The 18,208-nt window shown below is 45.5% G+C and overlaps 1 protein-coding gene across 11 annotated transcripts in view; it reads left to right on the forward strand.

The window, feature by feature from the left end:
* Window positions 1-18,208, forward strand: part of svila (supervillin a) — a 102,302-nt gene that overhangs the window by 49,667 nt on the left and 34,427 nt on the right. For 7 of the 11 annotated variants that reach the window (XM_068343978.1, XM_068343977.1, XM_068343968.1 and 4 more), the window contains 9 exons: window positions 1,161-1,328; window positions 1,939-1,973; window positions 5,061-5,125; window positions 5,516-5,652; window positions 6,130-6,225; window positions 6,617-6,905; window positions 7,308-7,370; window positions 8,057-8,522; window positions 13,479-13,623. In XM_068343978.1, the coding sequence (XP_068200079.1) occupies window positions 1,161-1,328; window positions 1,939-1,973; window positions 5,061-5,125; window positions 5,516-5,652; window positions 6,130-6,225; window positions 6,617-6,905; window positions 7,308-7,370; window positions 8,057-8,522; window positions 13,479-13,623 (1,464 nt within the window). The remainder of the gene's footprint in view (window positions 1-1,160; window positions 1,329-1,938; window positions 1,974-5,060; window positions 5,126-5,515; window positions 5,653-6,129; window positions 6,226-6,616; window positions 6,906-7,307; window positions 7,371-8,056; window positions 8,523-13,478; window positions 13,624-18,208) is intronic. The other 4 variants (XM_068343971.1, XM_068343973.1, XM_068343970.1 and 1 more) reach the window with 4 other exon arrangements.

Genomic DNA, 18,208 nt, shown 5'->3' on the forward strand with positions numbered 1-18,208 from the left:
TATTACATCCCGCTTCAAAGTGGTGATGTATTGTAATGGTTAGCGTTCGTCTGTTCGTTAGTATGTCCACCAAATATCTTTGCAACTGTTGCAGGTAGAAAGATGAAACAAAAAGCAGATTACTCGAGCGTTAAAGGGGATGAAAATGAGATGACCTTGACCTTGAGAAAACTAGGTCAAGGCCAAATTTCAACTTTTGTACACTCAGGAACCGGATAAGATAGAAAGACAAAGGAGAAGGCCAGTGTGAGTATAAGACCATAGACTAAAGCTAGTGAGTGCTTTGATCTACCTATGCACTAGCTTTGATATACAGTGGTACCTCTACTTACGAATGTCTCTACATACGAAATTTTCTACTTACGAAACGCCGCAACAGGAAAACATTGCCTCTAGTTACAAAAGAAATTTCGAGTTACGAAAGATAAAAATACAGTATGGGCTGCTACTCGCAGCTCCCAAAGGTTCCTGAACGCAACAGTCTTATAGCTGCTCTGCCATTGGCTATTACCTAGCATCCTAGCATCCCATTTGCTAAGAGGGGCCTCTATGTGTAGCCAGATAGGTGTCTATGCAGCTTCCTCGTCGTTCGGCCCTCGACCCATTACGTGTTCTGATAGCGTTACACAAATATACAGTATTAACTTTCTGAGTATTCGCTATGGACCCCAAGAAAGTGATGGAGAAAAGAGGAAAAGAAAAGACGAAGAGTCTTTTGTCCATACAAAAAAAAAAGCGAGAGATAATAGAAAAGCATGAAAAAGTGATGCGTTTGGTTTATCTCGCTAGAGAACATGGCCGTAATACATCTACCATCGCCACGTTATTAAAACAAAACGAAGTTTAAGGAGTTTAAGTCATCACGTGGGTGGTTAGAGAAGTTCAAAAGGAGGACTGGAATTCACTCTGTTGTTCACAATTCTGTAGAAGAAACATTCATGCACCTGTCAGCATAAAACCCACTGTGGTGTTTCCATGTGTGCACGCTTTAAGGACAAGTAAACCCGCATGGCGTTTGTCAAACAAGAGAGGGTGGGGGTGACTGAATATGTTCTGTTTACATATCTGCTCGCAGTCCCTTTCCATCTCTCCCTTATCATACTCTATTTTTCTTTCCTCTGGGTGCTCTACCTGTTGGTCCCTGTCTTTGGATGGCCCAGTGAAGTTGAGGGGTACAGGGAGCTTGTGGGCTTTGAGGCCCCATGGAGAAGGGCCAGGGAAAGGGGACGCAAGCCCCAGCAGTATGTCTGTCCTGGGGAGAGTAGAAAAACCTCAGAGAGGTTTAGGACGCAGCCTGTCACGTCTGCTGAGCGCCAGGGGACTGATAGGTACTCTGCAAGAATGCATGACTCTGACTCAGAGTGATGCATGCTGGGAAACTTCCATGTGATCACGCATGTCAATTAAACTATAACAGACTGTTGATATATTTCTTTTCATATGGAATGTGTGATGATTAACCTTGCTGGTTAATCATCTCGTGTGCAGTAAATCATTCTGTAGAATGTTATAAATCCATAATCAGATCAACCCCACCATCGACCACGGGGCCGTGGGCGTCTCACACCCACTCTCTCCTTCATTTTGACCCTCACGCTAACAACATTAGCCAGCAGGGAAGCTTAAGGCACAAGGTCCATCTGATTGGTCCTTGGCAGTGGTTATTACATGTGACCGTAGCAAGGAGGAATGAATTGGCCCTTGTTGATAATCACTCCTTGAGACCATAGAACTGAGCAGAGCTCAATAATTCATTCTAATTCTCCAGCTTTGCATGTCTGGCTGGACGTTTTCATTGCTACTTGCTAACACTCACTGTGATGTTCCATGCCGTCGCTTCTCATTGCGTCTTCACCTCCAACACCTCACTAACTGCTAACATTGACTTCGGCTTTGTCTCGTCAAAGCTGCTAACTTTTTCTCTTTGCATTTCTGAAGGTCCTGTGTGAGTTCAGATCTTGCTTCTACTGAAGGTAAGACTTTTGTTCCAATAATCAACACAACCAGAATTTTTTCATAAATGTAATCATTAATATTTTAACCATTTTAAGCATTTCTAGTTGAGTGATGATCAATTACACATGAGCAGCAGTAAAGGTGATATTTGGTTTTTGTAGATAATGAAAAAGTAAGGGACAATGTTTTTGCTTGGTGGTGAAATATGGACAATTGATAAAAGACATGTTGATAGCATATTTAAAGTCCTAAATTTCAAATGTTAACAATGTTAATGTTAAGCTTGTTATTCTTAGACGTCTACACAAACATGACAGAGTAAAAAAGTGCTTGGTCGGGAGTTGTCTGTCATCTATCGCCAGATTCTTTGCAGTTCTGTCAATTCAGATTTGACTGAACTTGTTGGCTGATTGACTTCTGCTTTTTTGCATTTGTGTTTTAACATTGGTTTTGAATGTTCTTGTTGTGGGGAGAGTAAATGTGAGTTTTTCCACTGCTGCTCAACAGCTGTTTTTACCGTCTAGGATTTTCAGAACAGACTGTGTGAAATGACTTTTCTCTGACAGGCTTCTGCCTTCTGCCTTGTCTCACTTTAGTCACAGTCCTTACCAGAATACACAGATTCAGTTAGCTGAGGAGAATCATGTGGAATTATTTGGAATGTTTAGGGGGTGGGGGTGCTCTGCATCTTCTCACTCAAACTGTGGGAATTAATGAGATCATGGTGACATAAAAAGCACTCACTCAGCTTTATGGCTGTTGCAGGGTTTAGCTGTAGAAGTAGAGTCTATACAGCACTGATGCCCAAGCAGCCAAGGGTGGAATGTCTTCTCATGAGCGCACACAGTGATGGCTTTTAGTGGTGACAGCAGGGAAGGAACGGAACACAGTGCATCGGTCAAAGGGAGTAGTGATGTGATTGTGATGTCATTCTATATGTCTACATACGGTATGTGTGCAGTCATATTGCTCACAGCTCCCCAACGTATGACCTGTGAGACAGTTAAACGGTTTAATGCTCCTAGCTATAAAACAAATGAAGCTTTCATGAATTAATAGTATAGTAGAACCTCAAGATACGATGGTGCTTCTCAAATATTTTCTGTTGCGCCCCCCCTAGCAAGAAGAAAACGATTTGTGCCCCCCACTCTCTGCCGCGATTACAAATTATATCAATTGACTATAAAATTTTTAAGCACAGCTCTGCATAACATTGTATACTTATTGACATGAAAGAAAACAAAAAAGGAAAAAAGGAATATAGTTAAATTTATAAGAAAGAATAATTTTATTAACAGTATTTTTACTCTATAACAAACAAGTTTTAAGTGCTTCAATTTGCCTGAAATTGAAAAACCTAGTTTGAATTTTAAATATTTTTGACCAACTTATTGCACCATTTGATACTGAAAAATAAAATTAAATAAAATCAATAATAATAAAAAAAATTCAAATTTCAGTTCAGCAACATTAACTGAAGAGCAGAATATATAAAACACCTTAGCCTACAAAACAAAAATGAAAAACAATTTGTGGTGCTTTTTTTTTAAAAATCAAAATGAAGTCAGGATTAATGGCTACAATGAGCTCGTTTAGGCAGTGCACAGCTTTTTGGGTTTGAAGCATGAAACTGAACTCTCAGCTCCTGTTAAACGTTACAGCTCCTCTGCTATGGTGGGGGCTTTTTGCACTGAGCAGTTTGGTACCCCACCTTATATGATGCTAACAGAGATTACTGGTTTACTAAAGTAGAATTCACAAAGTCGAATGATGTCCGGCAATATTTTACACGTTTTCGCTGAAAAAACTCCAGCGACTTATCAGCGTGATTGGGGTGTAATGTCTTTACATTCCACTTTAATTTATTAGGCTTCATGCTGTCCGCTGCCAGCATTTTTAGACACAGTAAACACAGTGGTCTCTCCTCATCTCCCCCTGTAGTCATAGTCACGCCCACTAGCCCACGCTACAGACGCTTCTTCATTCTGTAGTTCCTCGAGCTACTACTCCCTGCACACACATGACAATGAGAGCGCCACAGCCAACTACTGTAGTGGATGTGCAATTACACTTTATTCTAGTACGGCAAAAAAAGCATGTTCAGCAGGGTCACATGCACACCCCCGGCATCGCACCGCGACCCCCTAGGGCCTAGGGGGTTAGGGTTAGGGTTTGAGAAACTCTGAGATACGAGCTGCTCAACATTCAAGTTATTTGAGATGGAAGCCGTCGCTCTGTCCATATTTTTTGTTTGACATACGGGCAAAATTTGAGATTACCGGTGTTCAGGACACCGGTTGTTGGCGGATGGATACAACATCAGCTGAGACCGGATCTTGTTCTCATTGGTGGAGTAAAAACGTAGCTCGTGTGTTCTCATGACTTTTACGTTTCCTTTCATACTTTTTCATTGTTTATGTAATTTATATATAATTGTATACAGGTAAAATCTGCATGTCTATTGGTTGATAAAAAACATGTTTTTTGTCATAAATAAGTGGGTTTGGGGATTTTTTCAAGGCTAGAATGAATTAAAATGGTGTTACTCATTTTAAATGGATAAATGTTCAGTCACAGAAAGGGATTAAAATCGTATCACAAGGTTCTACTGTTTACTGTACCCTCACATAAGATTAAACATTCAAACAGATAACTAAATACACACTGGAGAGACTATCTCTCCCGGCTGGCCTGGGAACGCCTTGGGATTCTCCCGGACGAGCTGGACGAATTGGCTCGGGAGAGGGAAGTCTGGGCTTCCCTGCTTAAGCTCCTTCCCCCGCGACCCGACCCCGGATAAGCGGAAGAGAATGGATGGATGGATGGCACTTCTTGATAAATTTGCTTGCACATAAAGAACAGTTCATTAAGTTCCTTTAAATCAAGTTCCTACCATAGAATCGTATTAAAGGAGCATTCAGTATATTTACACTAAGTCTACTATATGTTTAAATCCTCCAGGTGTTTCATGCATGTGTGCCACGTTTAGCAAATTCATTCTCTAAGGACTCACCTAACAGTGTAATGCTGTTTTTTTATCACATGCAGAAGACACATACTAATAATAAATGGACCTTAACATTTTCATGCATCTGTTGTTGCAGCTAATGAAGAGAAACTGGATGAACTGTCCAAGCTGAGCGTAGCAGCCAAGCGATCGCTCTTCAGGGTGAGCCTCAACTGTTTCTGCGCCTCCAGACACACAGATTTTTCTTTTCCTTCCTCTCATTTCTGTGAGAATTTAAAAATACACATAATTGGGCTTCTGAAGCATTCCACTGGAACAGACACTTTAATGGAGTGGATCTGAGAAATCGACCTCAAATATGCTCTGAGTTTCAGTTTTTACTCAGTTCATGCTTTGTTGTTTACCAAACCAAACAGTAAATATCCTTTAAATTGACTGAACTGTATGTTAATCTGCTCCAGCAGCCAGCTCAGGAAAAGTCACTATCACTGAATGTAAATGTTGTTTGTGAAGCCTGTCTCAAATCAGTTTGATTATATTAAAGGTGAATGTTTTTTTGTTTTCCATGTTTTTCCCAATGTCACCCTTGAGGAACTGGAGAAGAGCTTTGATGGCGGAGCCCCTAAAACCAGGTCTAGGAATTCTGCGGTGGACAGGAGACTGAGACGGACACTAGACCGATCCAGAACTCAACCTGTCACCACCGAGGAGGTAGTCATCGCTGCCACGTGAGTCTTTCTTTATTCAAAGTCAGAGGACTAGCTTAGTGGTCCATGAGGAGGAAATATACCTCTGATTACTTAGAAGGTTGATCTGGCTATTGCTCAGATTAATAGTCAGCACATGCAAGAAATGTGACATTGATTGATTATTGATGATGTTGATGTATCTTATCAGCTTTGCTGTTGTTCAATGTTTAACTAACTTTAAAATCAGATGTCTCTACAAATGTGTAAAATAAACAGACAAGACAGTGTGTTTTTATATCAGTCTATACCTGGTAAAACCTGTGTGTGTGTGTGTGTGTGTGTGCGTGTGTGTGCGTGTGAGATATTAATTTATGTGCCTTAAAAAGCCTCCATGCGACTCTCTGAACCCCAACAAGTGTCATATCCTCCCTGAGGTCCATTCCCGTCTGTCACCTGTGTGTTTTCTCTCGTCGGTCTTCTCTCTGTTTGACTGTCCTCCCTCCTCTGCAACTGTAGCGCCCCCACTCACGTGACACAAACACTGAGTGTTCACACTGCTGTAGCACAAGTCCCCAGCCCGACCCTAGTTTACAGCACTGTCCCTGCATACAGGTACATGGCATGGATGTGAACGCTCACCATCAGTGTGTGACTAACGTGACTGATTCTCACTGAATGCTGCTCAGTCTCGACACAGTGTTGCTGCCAGAGTGCTAATCCCACTAGGACCTGAATCAGGTCCTAGTAAAGTGTGTTTGTTTGGGTTGTGGTGCCCTCCTGTGTGACTGGAGGAAACTACACAAAGCAATTGTTAAAAGAAGATTTAATACAAGTGTTTTAATGGTAGGCATGACTCACTGTATTTGTAACAGCCCATTTCTAGCTCTATATCAGTGTCATTAAATGCACACAGTGCTGCCTGCTGTGTAGCTTGCATGAGCTCCAGCCACGGTTACCAGATTTCTACTTCCTCTTTGTCTCTTGGGTGTTATTTTGATCTCAGCCTGCAGGCATCCTTGCAGCAGAACACCAACACCCAGGAGCAGGCGAAGGAGGTTCAGGAGGTCAAGGAATCTAAGATAGCGACCACAATGGAGGGCAAACACAGGAGCCAGGACCAGGACCCAGAGGAGCCCGACCTCTGCACTCTCAGCTTGGCAGCGAAGATGGCGCTATTCAACAGACTGGCTCAACCCCCCACAAGGGTGACGCGCACCCGGGGGGACACTCGCCAGCGCAGGGCCAACACTCGCTACCAAACACAGCCCATCACGGCCGGAGATATGGAGCAGGTAGAGATAATCCTTCAGATGAACGTATTTCTGCTATTTCACCGGGAGTCTGTTTTAAATCAGATTATTCTGACACATCCCTGTGTCAAAGGTAATTCTACATGTTTGGGCTTAATCTGGACAAGAATCCAGATTTTAAAAAAACAAAAACATAATTCAGATCCAACCTGGAGTCTAATCACTCTGAGAGCAACATGCATTAAGTAGAGACTTCAGGAAGTAGCTGCGCCCAAAAGTTCCACACATGACTCCTTGTCACAACAGTTGGATTATGTTTTGTGCCGCAGATGCAACAAACACAGATAAAGACCACTAATGTGTAGAAGTGTGTGACAGGTACAGTACGACCTATGTGTTTACAGTGGAGGGCACCTCTGTAGCATGTACGTGTTTCTGCTGCAGGACTCTTCAGACATAGACGTCAAGGATGAGCCGGACTTGTCTCACAGCCCCGTAGAGCTACAAGTAAGGTTCCCTGGAAAACAGGCACCACATTTGCTCTTCACGGAGGATGCTGACTCAGCTCAGAAATCAGCATCCATTTCTGTGACTGTCACATGCTATACGCATAAAACATTGGACTTCCGGCCCGTAAATGTTGTTTGATGTTATTACAAGTTGCCTGGTATCTGAGTAAGTTGTGACTCAGGCTTCATCTCGCTGCTGTTGTGTGTGGACGGGTGATGCTCTTAGTGATGCTCTTAGTGATGACGGTGATGCTCTTAGTCGGGGATGTGAGGAGAAAAGACTGTCTTCAGCTCGCCTTCATTAACTGGAAGCAGCTACATTCATCAGCTTGTTTGAGTCAAGAGTAAAGTAAAGAAAGAAGAACCAGGCCTGAAAGGATTGTGCTAGATTTTTATTAGTAGTCTTGTGATTTCCATGGATGTTACTTGTTGCTTTTCTTTAAGTACTCAGGAAAAATGTCAGGTTGGTTCCCATTTTTCATATGAAGTACGGGTTAGAAGTGTGTTCTGGCTGCAGAGGCATGATGGAGAGGTTTGGCATGGCTTTGTAATACAGTGGACTGTTGTTTGATAGTTGAGAAGTCCAGTGAGTCAGCAATCAGTGATTAGTCAGTGATTTGTTTTTGACCTCTGTGGTAAACTGACCTGCTCATTCTTTTCTCCTTCTGTGTCGTTGTTGCTCAGCTTCACGTCAGTACAGCCACCGGTTCAGGACACATCCCTTCTTCATCACCCTCCTCTTCTCTGAGAGCAGGAGGCACCGTCTCTACTGACCACGCTGGAGATATCCACCTCATCAGAGCAGCCCCCCGAGTGGAAACCCTCGCTCCCTCCAGCTCCGACATGTTTCTGCCCCCTCGTCACTCAGACGGTACAGCCTGGAGGTTCCAGAACTCCATGGATTCCCAGAGGTATCGAATTTTTTCCCAGGAAGATGATATGGGAGGAGGGACGCTAATGCCGGCCTCTCCTGACAGAGAAATCCGGCCTGCTGCTCCGCCACAGACCGGAAGAGAGTGGGGGGGGCCGGACGAGGAGGAGCAGCAGTGGATGGCCAGAGAGGGGGACGCCCAGCAGGGCTCAGACAGATACATGCCCCAGGAAGAGGGACAGTATACAGACGTTCAGAGGAAGAAGGTCCTCATTGGAGGTAGGAAGGAATCATTCAGTAACTTTCTTATTATTGTCATCAGACAACTTGTTTGTTTTTGTAGGAACTCTGGTTTGCTTCTTCCAGCTGAGCCTTGAATTTCTGTTTGGAAATTTAATGCAGGGGATTATTTTTATAAGTGATGCTTATGCTTGGCTTCTCATTGATTGTGAGATATCTTTCTTTACAAAGAATCATAATCTACATTCATGGTGACATTATCTATTTAGCATAACCTAATGTACAAGTGTACAAGTATAAGTGTACAAGTATATTTAGTGGAAAGCAAGCATGAGGTATCTTTCAGAGACATAACAAATGTGTTGTTGGTCAGGTGAAGGGGGATAAAGGCTAATTTGATGCATTCTAAAAACACTTAAGGCGTGATATAAACCATGTAATGGTCTAAAATCTGTAGTGTGAGTTATTTCAGTGTGTGCACTCAGTAAGGGTTGATACTTACTCTTTGAAACATTCATGGGTGTCTTTTGGACACGACATGAAGTCAATCCTCAGTGACATCTCCTGTGCCATTTAAAAGACAGGCTGACCTGCAAAGCATTACAAAGAACACAGTCACATTGGTTGTATCATAACTATGAGACTGGACAATATTTGATTGTGGGAAATACACTGTAGTTAAATCACTAATGAGGAAACTGTTAATTTTATAAATGCTTCACTGCTGGCTGTGCCATTTATGCACAAGGGACATCAGAGAAATGAATTTGGTGAGCTGTCCTAAGAAATCATGTTCTCTCTTTCTCTCTATATATACAGTATATGTCCCTACCTTCTGTATATGTTTGAATAAGCTCACTTGAAAACTTCACACTGTCACACTTAACTCCACCCACTACCTGCTCAACCAATCGCAGAGCATCTGCCAGAAGGAATCACATGAACAATATGGCGTAAGGCGTCGGGCAGCGAAGCTTTTTGTTGCGGTTACGGCTTTAGTCCACACGACAACGCAGATATCCGGGATGAGAGCGCTGGCCAAAATGAATTTTTTTTCAAAACGCCGGGTCTGCGTTGTCGTGTGTATGTGTGTGTGTGTATACTGTATATATGTGCAAACATTTGAAGTTAAAAATAATTTCCCTATAGGAATTAATATTTTTTTATTTTTTTATTTTTTATAAACAACTGTGTTTATAGTCCACTGGGACTGCCATCACTACAATGTACATGTTTTGTATACTTCCTTATTTTGCTGACAGTTTTATTCACAGGCTCTCTGCAAAATGCCACACACTTCAAACTCATGCCAACTGTTATTTTAGCATCCAGTAGACATCGTACTAGAGCAGTGGTTCTTAACCTGGGTTCGATCGAACCCTAGGGGTTTGGTGAATCGGTGTCAGGGGTTCGGCAGAGATGGCGGTAAAGACAAGGTGTTTTTGCCGAACATACACGAATCACTGTGTACTTTTGACACATCGTGTCAATTCGTGATGACACGCCCCCCTTAGCCATCACTGGCTGCAGGTGATCACGCTACATCGATTAGCCTACCTGTGCTACATGGGATTTTGCGCACTCAGAAGTCGATTTATGGCTGTCATGATGGTACGTCATCTGATTGCTTTCTTAATATTTTAATTCATAGTAACTATGTTGGGCAAAAAAAGAAAGTGGTCGGACGAATATGTGCAAAGTGAGTTTACATGTACTGTACTGTATAATAGAACATGATGGGAGTCAGCGTTCTGCATGATTTGCAGAACGCTGAGCAACTCTAGTCTCGCACTGGCAAAAATAAAGGAACACCATCCATCCGTAATCTACCACTTATCTGGGGCTGGGTCGTGGGGGCCACAGTCTCAGCAGGGATGTCCATACTTCTCTCTCCCCAGACACCTCCTCCAGCTCCTCCGGGGGGAGCCTGAGGCGTTCCCAGGCCAGCCGAGAGACATAGTCCCTCCAGCATGTCCTAGGTCTTCCTCGAATTCTCCTCCCAGTAGGACATGCCTTGAACACCTCCCCAGGGAGGCGTCCAGGAGGCATCCGGAGCAGATGCCCGAGCCACCTCTGCTGGCTCCTCTCGAGGCGGAGGAGTAACAACTCTACTCCGAACTCCTCCCTGGTGACTGAGCTCCTCACTCAATCTCTAAGGGTGTGCCCAGCCACTCTATGGAGGAAACTCATTTCAGCTGCTTGTGTCTGGGATCTTGTCCTTTCGGTCATGACCCAAAGCTCATGACAGTAGGTGAGAGTAGGAACTTAGATTGACCGGTAAATCGAGAGCTCAGAGACTCAGCTCCTTCTTCACCACGACAGACCTATACAGCAACTGCATCACTGCAGAAGCTGCACCGATCCGTCTGTCAATCTCACATTCCATCCTTCCCTCACTCTTGAACAAGACCCCAAGATACTTAAACTCCTCTACTTGGGGCAATGACTCTCCACCGACCTGAAGAGGACACACCACCCTTTTCCGGTCGAGAACCATGGCCTCGGATTTTCCTCATCCAACTTGCGTCACACTCCACTGCAAGTGCAACGCTGAAGGTCCAGGTTTGAAGAGGAACACTTCCATGGAAAGTAAAAGAAACAGTCTTTGCTGTGAAAATGACATGAGAGTAGCACTTGCCAAGGTTAAGCCATGCATATGGTCTCATTAACAACAGCAGAAGTCTCACTGATTTGCAGGTAGGTAATTTCATGTGAGTTCATGCACTGTCTTGGTTTTGTTCTTTGAAAAAGGTGACATTAATGCACAATTCATTAAATACACCAATGAAACATATACTTATGTCTTAAATTTGATTTTTTTTTTTTGTACTAAAGAAGGTTTCGGTGAGTGAGCATATGAAAGGGCAGGGTTCGGTACCTCCAACAAGGTTAAGAACCACTATACTAGAGCAAATGAATCCTCATAAAGCATCGAACCGCAGTTAACCGATTGGGATCAAAAGCTTCAATATTTCAGGGGCTTCTTCATCCCATCACTAACTATATCCACCATCTAACATAATGTTTTGAGAAGAGAGTCCAAACAGCATGAACGACACAGAAAATGGAAACAAATTCTGAGTGAAACCAGCTGGCTAGCACGAACAGTCTGTCCAGCTATGGTTCCTGTTTGGAATGGGACAATCGATGTAGTATCCAAAATGCTCCTCGGGCATCTGACAAAAACGGTCTTTAAGTAACTACATACAGTTCTGTTCATGTAGTCAGCTAAGAGAACTATCACTTCTCTAAAATTTCTTTTCCACCTGCTCTTTTGACAGGTGCCTTTTCCTTTAATGTTAGCTCCTTTCTCAATCTCACAATTAGCTCTCTTTGTCCAGTTAGCCTGCTAACATTAATCTACAGCTTCGCAATGCCCACCTAGCGCAATCCAAGATTTGTCAACACAAAATGGTTATGTCACCATGGATAGAAAAAGTTTCGCTTACACGACAACACAGACCAGGCGTTTTAAAAAAAATCACTTTGGCCATCGTTTTCATCCCGGATATCTGGGTTGTCGTGTGAACCATTGTGGTTGCGTAACCGCAACAAAAAGCCTCGCTGCCCAATGCTTTACGCCATATTGTTCACGTGATTCCTTCTGGCTGGTGCGCTGTGATTGGCTGGGCGCTGTGATTGGTTGGGTGCTTGACAGGTAGTGGGTGGAGTTAAAAAGCGTGAGAGTGTGAGGTTTTCAAGTGAGCTTATTCAAACATATAGGTAGGGAGATATATATCTGATAAACAAATTCTTCCTGCATCAATAAATATTTGGAGTTTTATCCTCATCATCATGTCAAACACAGCTCGTGTATCCACAGCGCTCATAAACAAACAGCCTCAGCCTTTATTTACAGCCTAACAGATATTCACCGTCACCAGCCAACATAAAGCCTGCATGTGAAAAACCTGTCTGTGACATAATTACGTCCTGTCTGTAAACATATGTTATGGTCGCTACTGATTTTTGTCCCATTTGCAAAACACTGTGTTTTAAATTCTTCGCAATGTCTACTAGTCAATAGGATCAACCCATGTGTTTACATAATGAACAAGGGAGTCACATTCGGCTGAGAAAGCGGCTAAATGCTCAGCGCAGAGAAATCAACAGTTATCAACAAGAAAGTCAAACGCAAGAAAAATAATAGCGGAATACGTAGTAACGAAGTTACCGAAAGAAAAATTTCAGACTGCTGACCGCTCCGACCCTGGATCAAGACAAACGCCTGTTAACGCGTGCGTGGAGGGAGTTGTTGATAGGGAATTCTCAAAGGGGAGAAAAGGGTGGAGATAGGGAGCTGAGAGCTATGCCCTTTAACAAAGAGCTTTTCAGGGCGGAAGAGATTTTATTAATATTCAATCAAAGAGGACTACGGATGACCTTGGGACAGCCGCACTCATTCGTCTGTGTGTCATTCTGCACAGACGTCACTTTTCAAAATAAAACATCTTTAGACTGATAATAAAAAAAAAGTCAAATGTCATTCATTCATTCAAACAGTATTTAATGCCCCGCGATCTGGTACCGGGTCGCGAGCTGGTGGTTGGGGACCACTGATGTAAACGTATGTTACAAAAGAATAGGGTAATTTTTCAAAATAAAACATCTTCCAAACTCCAAAATAAATAAAACAGAAGTAATGTAAATTATTTTTTCTGTCTGTGCGGCCCAGTACCAAGTGGCCTGGGGGTTGGGGACCACTGATATAACACAAAAACATTCAGCTACGCCTCAAGAAAACATCCTGCCCTGGTGCAGTCAGGACAGGAAGGGATAAAGCTGTTTAGCATCTCGCATATTGGTTAGCATGACAGATGTGTGTTGGTGTCGCTCACGTCACACTATGAGAATGATGACTGGACCTTACATCAAAACCCTGTTTGAGTTGGAGAACTGGATATATCTGCACTGACTGCACTGTAAATCTCACCCATGATGTAGTGACAGTATATTATTGATTTTGGTTCTTTGTCTGTCTGCTGGTGCTCACAGACTCCACTACAGTACCCTCCAGAGCAGCGTCTGGTTCACCCGGGAGTTTGCATCAGCCCCCATTGGCAGATGACTCGGGTCAGCCTGAGGACGGAGATGAGCTGAGCGACATGATGACAGCCCGACACATGTCCATCAGAGAGAGGTGAGTCCTCCCATTTGACCTGCTGGCTTTCACTTTGAATTGCTATTTTCCTGTTTTGGGACGTCTAAATCAGTGTTTTCCTCCATGAAAATTAATGTTTTAGTCTGATTCCTAAAAGGACTCACACTATCATCTTGGTCTGAAATAATATTTTCCTGTTTCAATTGGTCAGTAAGTAAAGGTAACAATGATGTGAAAGAAGAGAAGATTCAAGTTTATTTTCTGCTAAAATTCCAGGTTTTATAGAGGCAGAAAAGAAGATAATAAGAAAAAAGAGGTTGTTAATTTCAGGCACTGGAAGAAAGAAAAGCTTGTTGGATCTGCAACAGAGAGAATGGACATTTGTTTTCTGAAACTCTTATATGCTAATAAACTCAAACTATGACTCTTTAGTGAATTCAGTGATGATGATTAAATCAGTGAATTCCTTGATGATGATTAATATTACTGGTAAGTTTCCCCAGAAAGAGAACAGTTCTGTGTGCCTTGCAGTCAGAAACACATGTTGGTCCACTGGGAACAACATGTTGATTAGGAACTCAACAAACATTTAAAAGAATACATTGCTGTTATTTTCACGCACCCCCAGTTTTCACTGAAGCTTACCCCTAATGACCAAAGCGATTACATAAGACTGAGTCGCATGTTAACAAGGTCAGTCTGCTGGTGTGACACTAAATGGATTGATGAAATAATGGAGGCTTTAAAGGTTTAAAAGGGCTCCCAGTCTGCTTGTTGGCCCTTCACTCTCTTCCAGTAGGTCAGGACATCTCTGTAGGGTTTACCACAGACACAAGCTGTCCCATATACAGCTGCATTGAGCCCCGGAGATAGGACAGGGCGTCCCCTCAATGGGTCACAGAGGGGTTGTTGTGAGACGGACAGAGGGCAGCGACACCACCCGGCCCGTTCATTATGGCTCTCGTCTGCTTCCTGCCCCGATATGAGCACTCAATAATTGAGCCTGTGTTCTTGTCATACTGCTCTTCAGCTTGTGCGTTCTCTGATCCTCCATGTTGGGGTTTCCAGCTCTGTCTAAAAGCCTGTCTGTTCAAACGACGAGTATTTTTTTTCTTTTTTTTTTTGTCTGCATGTATTCTCATAGTTTAACCCCATAAAAGGGGGTGAACGTTTTATGAGGTCAATGCTCGTTTTAGTCTTGCAACAAAATCTTTTATATATTTTAATCCCAGTATGTGACCATCACCGGTCCTCTCTGGGAACTAAGATGTCAGTCTTTATTTGAATTTCCTATTGTGAGCCAGAGAGGGAAGTGCTGCACCTTTGTGTGTTAGTAGGGAAACCAGACAGAGAGAAAACACAAACATTGTAGTGGATAGAAAGGCAATGCTGTTGGAGTGAAAGAGATTTTAAATGATTTCATTATTTCTCAGAACTAATACCTTAATACCAATGTTATAAGACACCAGATTAGCGGAGGTCCTGATAGACTAGGCCACCATAGAACAGTGCAGAAGGTAGATAGAGGGCATGAGATTGTGATGTCTGAAGAGAGAGTCATCACGTTCTGACGGGACTCAATGGTTCTCATCAATTGGACTTGACAGAAGCTGGTAATCCCTGAGCCAAAATGCATGGCGATGGAAACTAACTCCCAGAGAGGCTACCAGAACCCAGCAGGGCCAGGCTAGCAGATGACCCACAACCCCGGGCAGCCAGGAGCATCAAGAAGACATCACCTGAAGAGCTACCGGGGGAGCTGAGACCCACGTAGACCCAGAGACCAAGAGGAGGCAGCGGCTGCCACCAACAGGTTGCCCAGGACAAGCCCAGGGGGCATGGGGTACAGAGGCCCACCGGCCACCTGCCATCCACCCTCTCACCCCCCCAAACTCCCGCCCACATCCACCATGCCCACATCAAACCTGACCACCCAACCCCTAGGATACAAGAAGGCACCTATGCCCATCCCACAAGCAGTCCAGAGATTGGTCCACACCAACCCACCAGATACAGCAGAGATCTCCAGCAGGCTGCAAGCCCTCCCGGTGTTGCCACCCACGGAGGCGAGCCGACCAGAGGTGGCTAGCCCCGGAACACCACCGGCTACCCCAGCCAGCCCACGCCAGGCCCCATCAGAGGCCCTCCGCAGGCAACCAGCCCAAAGGAGCCCCCACTGAGCCCTGCCTATACCCCAGGCTCATCGAGATAGCAATGCCGACGCCAGCCCATACCTCAGCGTACAGCAAAATGAACAGACGACCGGCCACCAACTGCCGACCCCTGGCCAATGGTGGCAATACAACCCCAGCCACCGAGCCGACTGGCCAGCAGATGAGTATTGCAGCACCCAAAGCCAATCAGGAGGCAAGGTCCGCGGGAAAGAAGCCAAGCCACCCAGCGACCATCCTGCCCTGAAACGCACCACAGGATCTCCCACTCACCCCCCGAGCCAGCCACCTGTAGCTCGATCCCTGGGCCAGGCCACACGGCCCATACACCACCCCAATCCCACAGCAGGCCTCGACCCTGCTCACTACCGGCACGGGGCAAGACAATGGCCACGACAGACGACTAGCGACCCCCAACCGGCAGCCGCCAACAACCATCAATAACCCCCAAACACCCGCAACCAAGCCGAGGACCCCAATAACCCCACCGGGGCTGAGCCGAGAGCCCAGACCAAGCAGCCAGTCCCCAACGCCAGTCCCCAGCTACAGGTCCCTGGCCCCATAGGGCTGAGCCACACCAGAAGTGACATCACATGTGGAGTCACCACTACCCTCCCTGTTAATGTTTCCCCGAATCCCGACGAGGTAGCATTCTCCCTACCCTGTGCTAGTAACCTGTGTGGAATGTGGTGCATTAAAAGTCTGGAGGGAAGCCCAGCACTCTCCAGACTCCTCCAGACATCGCAGGGCCCCCTCAAGAGTGTGTGTGTGTGTGTGTGTGTGTGTGTGTGTGTGTGTGTGTGTGTGTGTGTGTGTGTGTGTTGCATTAAAATTTGAGGGGGGTGGGGGTAGTGGGTCGTATACGGGGATGATGCAGTGCCCTAGAGCACGCCATCCACCCCACAATAGAGCTCACTGTTCTCTCCCCCACCCGTTCTTAAATCCCTAATTATGGTGTCCCAACATGTGCCTATAAGTTTCTATATATAGTGCAGTGTTAGATATGTGAGGTGAACATTAGGAGGCAATCTAGTGTGGGTCCGGCCTGCATGGACAGGGCCTTAAAGGGGACCGGCATCACAGCCGGCCAAAATCAGTCCAAGCCCACAACCCGGCTCGGCCACGACCACCAGGGCCCCATCACAGCCACAGGCGGCCAGTGATCAGCAACACCATCAACCAGTCCAAGCCATCAACCCACCCCAGGTCAACAGCAACCTGGAGATGCTCCACCACGGCACCACAGCGGGGAAGGAAGGCGACGCATAGCCTGCTCTACCAGGCCCGGTTGTGGGGCCACAGAGGGTCAGCCCATCAGCACCGAGGCCAGCCAGCAGCCCAGAGCCATCGCACCATTCAGGGGTGGCAGCCGCCGAACAGTCAAGTTCCCCCCTACGACTGACTCCGAACCAACCCCCGGTGCCCCAGCACCACAGCACGCGCCCATGAACCGCCACCACCGGCGGACAGCCAGCAGCCGGTCCACCCCTGCCGCATTGAGGTACTATGCAGCGCCACCATTGGTCCATCAGCCAAACCAGAGGCCGGGCGTAGGCCCAGCCAAACAGTCCGTGAGCCGAGTGAAGACGGCGGACCACCAACAGAGTTCGACCCCAAGCCAGCTTCACCAGCTGGCAGTTCTCCAACCCCTGGAGCATCCAGCCGACCTCCCACCGCAAACCGCAACACGGAGACCGAACCAACGGCCCTACCGGAACCCTTGCCGCATCCATACTGCCAGTACAACCCTCCCACCCCCTGGCCCCCCAGACCCACAGAAAACCAGCCCGATGCAGGGTGAGCCGCTAAGCCCGAAATCTGGGCCGCACGCCCATGTCCACCGTGGCCCCCACATCAAACCAGGGCAGGCTCGCATACCCACCACCCACAAATCGGTGGGCCGGAGCGTCCCCCCCTTCTGTTTTTTGATAATAATACTTGACTTATAAAAGTGCTACTACATACTGTACTATTACACCATTGTGATGGAGAGATCATAATGACTATAAGGTTTTGTCTTTCTTCCTGCTAATGCTTGTCTGGAGGTTTGGGTGTGATTTTTTTTAAACAGGTGTGTCTTCGATGTTCCCCCTGCCTCAGCTACAGCGGCAGACGTCTCTGAGGGATCTGTATCTTTGACTGTACTTTAGTGGTCACTAGTCTCTTTATCTGATCAGGACCTGTTTGCTGAGCATCAGTCACCTTCTCTGTAATATTCCCGTAGACTGGGTGGCGTGGGGCCGGCCTTGTTTTTTGTTGCCTTTGGTGTTTTGACAGGTTGGAGTAGAAAAGCAGAGCTGATGTTTTTGTAAATGCTGACCCTCCAGTGACCCTCAGTGCTGGCTGTCCTTACATGCACCGCCATATCTGATGACCACATGGGCTGAAACTAAGTGTATTTTTAAAAATATATTCCCATCACTGGGCGGCATGCTGCTGCAGTGGGCAACACT

This window comes from Antennarius striatus, chromosome 20, assembly GCF_040054535.1.
Source record: "Antennarius striatus isolate MH-2024 chromosome 20, ASM4005453v1, whole genome shotgun sequence".
NCBI lineage: Eukaryota > Metazoa > Chordata > Actinopteri > Lophiiformes > Antennariidae > Antennarius > Antennarius striatus.